At 45.1% G+C, this 4390-nt stretch overlaps 1 protein-coding gene across 1 annotated transcript in view; it reads left to right on the top strand.

The window, feature by feature from the left end:
* The window catches only part of LOC104526442 (protein HEG homolog 1), a 30950-nt gene extending 26828 nt beyond the window's left edge, over positions 1–4122 (top strand). The window contains exons 20-22 of the mRNA XM_029085432.1: positions 176–263; positions 1637–1811; positions 3444–4122. Of these exons, the coding sequence (XP_028941265.1) occupies positions 176–263; positions 1637–1811; positions 3444–3593 (413 nt within the window). The 3' untranslated portion in view covers positions 3594–4122. The remainder of the gene's footprint in view (positions 1–175; positions 264–1636; positions 1812–3443) is intronic.
* Positions 4123–4390: the final 268 nt, after the last annotated feature.

Below are 4390 nucleotides of genomic sequence, written 5' to 3'. Positions count from 1 at the left end.
CAGCAGGAGATCACCAACTCCATCCATGTCACTGGAAAATTTAAGGCAGTATTGCTTACAGAGGGAGGGAAGATGGGAAAGAAATCCTTTTGCATGAAGACTGTGGATATGTTTACATTAGTGTTTACAACCACTTCGCTGTTTCTAAGTGAGTCTCTGTCTTTCCCATCTGTAGCTTATCAGCTCATCACCGTGGTGATCGCTGCTGCAGGAGGGGGACTTCTGCTTATCATGGGCATAGCACTGATTGTCACCTGCTGCCGGTAGGTACTGCCACCAGCCCTGGCTAGTGTAGCATCCTCTCAGCGGGTTACACCATGCTTAGTGCTCCACATGTGAACCCTGAAGGGCCAAAACGTGGGTGAAAACATAGGATAGCTAAGCAGGTGGGTTAATCAGAGATACTGAAGTTGGGTGTCTCTTAAGGATGCACCTGGCAATCATGTCCTCTAAGGATGGAGAGGCAAAGGAGTCCTTCTCACTCAGAGCTGTAAGGCAGCCAGGGAACAGTCTCCAAACAGCAACCTAAGTAGAAAGAAGTTTAGGCAACAGGAGGGTTACTGGCCATTGCTCAAGTGGTGTTTGAGTGTATTTAAGGCTATTTTCGCTTTCCTTTATGGACAAGTCCTGCATGTGCTCTCGCTCTCTGTGCCTCTCCCTCTCAGACGCACACATGTGTGTGCACATGTAGTTCCTCTACCACTGGGTAGCTTTGGACTAGAGGCAAGATGTGCTTGCTGAGGAAGCCCTGCTTTGTGATTTTTATATTTCATGAAAAGGGCTACCTTGCAGTAACTCTCTCTCCTCCATTCCAGACCCCAAATCTAGGATTTCAAACCTCTCTTACTAAAGTCAACAGCTGGATTTATCTGTAATATAGATGTGTCAGTGGTTTGGTCAGCACAGTGGTGTGCACTTGTTTCCACATGTTTTGAGCCATGGAGATGCCAGCAAGTCCCAGCCGGGAGGTGTGATGGCCAGTATGCTTCCAGGCCTCTGCAGGGATGGACTGATCTTCTGAGTCCTGACCTTTACCAGGTTTTGTGACTTGCTGGGGAGTACTCTGCTTTGAACTGGAAGTGTCTCCAAAGTCCACTTAGGCAACATGGTAGTCATGTAGGGGCAGTTGGTGTCATTCAGACCAGTCCCTTGCAGGTTTCCTCTTGGGAATTAACACAATGCCTGGAAGTGCTATAGTTAAGCACTTAGAGACTTGAATAGCATGGGAGCTCCCATATGTTTTTCTTTCTTCCTAGGTTTCTGTGACTTTTTCATTGACTCAGGTGAACACAAAGATTTTTAAGAGACAACAGGCATAAGTTGGAACAGCAGAGGTTCAAACTGAATATAGGGAAAACTCTTTCACCAAGAAGTCAGTAAGGCAGTGGAGAGGTTATGACATCTCCATCCTTGGAGAATTCAAATCTCAGCAGATGTTGCCCTGAGTAGCATGATCTGACCTCATATCTGATTTTGCCTCGGAGCAGAAGGTTGGACTATAGCCCTTCTGAGGTGATCTTTATTCCCAGTCAAGGTTCATAACATGAAGTAAATCTCCTGAAATCGTGTCAGAAGTGCATATGAGATGGCAGGATAAGTTGTATATTTTCTCTTTCCTTCACTCTTTTATAAACAGGAAGAATAAAAATGACATAAGTAAACTCATTTTCAAGAGTGGGGATTTCCAGATGTCACCTTATGCTGAATATCCGAAGAACCCCCGGGCACAGGAGTGGGGCAGAGAGACCATCGAGATGCAGGAAAATGGAAGCACCAAGAACCTGCTGCAGATGACAGATGTGTATTATTCGGTATCTATCCGTAGCTTAATTATTAACCCTCTGTGCCTGATACAGGAAAGGCACATTCCTTTATTTCTGGAAGTACGAATCCCTTTCCTGCAAAATAAAAGAGTAAAGCAAATCACTTCCATAGACAGCAAGGCAGTGAGAGTCCTGTGGACTCTAGCTATTAGATGTGGTGAATATCACAAAGAGATGTCATAGGAAGAGTGCTGGGGAGAGGAAATGTCTAGGAACATTTTTGGTAGATAGCCCAAAAGCCCAATCCTAGAGTAGAGACGGACAATAAAAGGTTTTGGACAGACTGCTAGGGATCCCTGTGGTTAGTTTTCTCTCTTCCACCCTCACTGATGATGCTGGAAGGTTGAGACCTCAGCCTGGGGGACTTCACCCCAAGATGGGAAGATGCTGGTCACTGAGGACCCCTCTTTTCTTCCACTCCTCCCATCTCCACAGTACAGACCCCTTCCTGCAGCAGGAAGGGTGCATAAGGAGTATCCCTCAGCTCTGAGGGAACAGGCAGCAGGGAAGAAGTGATGGAGGAGTAATAGGCTGTTTAGAGCACAGAAAGACACAAGCACAAGACCTGGTGTCATGGTTGGTACCATCTGCTAATGTCTGTATCCAGAGCTGTGATGCTGGTGTATCACCTGCTACTAATGTACAGCAACATACTGGATGTACTTAAGGTGTGTGGGGGTTACTCGTGTGAGTGAAGGTTGCAGATTTAACCCAATCACACATTCTGGACTCCTGGTTTTCTGAGCAGAGAGCAGTGAGCAATACTTTTTCTCTGGCTTCTTCCTACTGGTTTTACAGTAAGGAAGTTTACTGGGTTGCACCATATGAAGGGAAATAATCCTCCTTCGGGTTTCCAGTAAGAATGAGAGATCTGGAAATGAAAATGTATTTCCTAAGTATTTTTAAGACTTTCATTACGCTGGCAACTAGAAAGGGGAGGTTTTTAGCAAGCAGTAGGTGATGAGGGCTTTGCACGGATCTGCTTTGTAACAGATCAAACAAGATGACTTGATGTTATTTACTGGGTGAAAGGATAGTACAGTCTTGATCTTAGACATCAAAGTTCCTCAACCAAGTGTCCCCAGGAGATTTACTTAAGGAACAGAACAGAAGACAAAGGAAGGTCAGATCACTTTGTATTTGACATATAATTCAAGTGCCTGTGTTGGGAGAGTAGGTACCTATGGTTAATGGGGAAAGAAGTACTCCCAGGTAATACCCAAAGCAGAAGACCAGCTTTGATTTTCTAGAAGCATTTCCTTTAAGGATGGCTCTGGGACAATATCCTGTCATGAGAGTTGTTTCAGTGCCTGAGCTCATCAGCACAATTCTCTTGGATTAAAAATTAACTGTGTGCTTAGACTGCACTTGGTGGAGTCAGGTAAACTTCAAGTCTTCTAACTGGCAAGCTGTCGAAACTAGATTGCATCAGAATGCATGTCTTCAGGCAATGCATAACTCCCACAGTAAAAGCCATTCTAGGTTACAGAGGTCATTAGCCATGACGTTGTTCCTTCTAGCTACTGAAATAACTGCTGGGAAAGGTGGTAAGGCTGTGCCTGAAGGAGGATTTGAGTGTGAGAATAAGACCCTTTTTATTTAATTTTTTTGCTAATACAGCCAACTGGACTGAGAAATCCTGAACTGGAAAGAAACGGACTTTATCCTCCCTACACTGGCTTGCCTGGATCTCGACATTCATGTATCTACCCCGGACAATACAATCCATCCTTCATTAGTGACGAAACCAGAAGAAGAGACTATTTTTAGTGGGGAGTGGAGAGGGAGTGGAAGATTGACTCAGTTTTGTGGCCCTTGATCCCCAGGTACAATCTATCTCCTGGGCAGTTCAGCCCACATCAATCTTACTCTTCCCATTTAACAGGAAGGACTTTGAACTCCATGCTGAGCGTTGCTGCCCTGAGGAACGGTTACACTTGCCGAGCAGCAGAGAGAAGGAGGAAGAGAAGGGAATGGCTCAAGGTGCGCATCACTAAGAGGCCCACTTGGAAGTTAACATGTACTCTGGATTTGTTCTGTGCTGCTGCTTCACTCTTTATGCTACATGGCAAGCATGGATCAGTACAGGCAGATGAACTGTGCCCAGCACTCTTCATTGAATACCACTAGGGAGTGTTTTGTTTACAGATCTTGTTCACTGTTGACTGTGCTTGTCTTCTTAGCCAACCTTCATGCAAAGATTCTTTTTGCAATTGCTTTTGGTAGGGCAGGTTTGTCCACTCCCTTTTACTTTCTGCTTTGTACATGACAAGGAAGCTGGCTTGTCCTCTGGCCCTCACTTTCTTACTGGTAGAAGTTCTCCAGATGACTGGGTCCTTGCTGAAGCCTGGTGCCTGACAATGTTGGCTGAATTCATGGACTGATTGTCTCCAAGGAATCATACCTTGGGGGAAAGTTAGTCATACCACTGCAATGTTAAGTGAAAAAAGACACAGTTGGTCCTATGCACCACTTTGAAAGCTTGCAGTATATAGGGAGGAGTCCAAGTATGTTGTTGTTTGTCAACCAACGTTGTTCAGAAGTGATGCTGCTACATGTCATCGTAG

Source organism: Antrostomus carolinensis, unplaced genomic scaffold (genome assembly GCF_000700745.2).
Source record: "Antrostomus carolinensis isolate BGI_N321 unplaced genomic scaffold, ASM70074v2 scaffold16116, whole genome shotgun sequence".
NCBI classification, from domain to species: domain Eukaryota; kingdom Metazoa; phylum Chordata; class Aves; order Caprimulgiformes; family Caprimulgidae; genus Antrostomus; species Antrostomus carolinensis.
The sequence above is the reverse complement of the archived record's forward strand: the minus strand, read 5'-3'. Positions and strand labels throughout refer to the sequence as shown.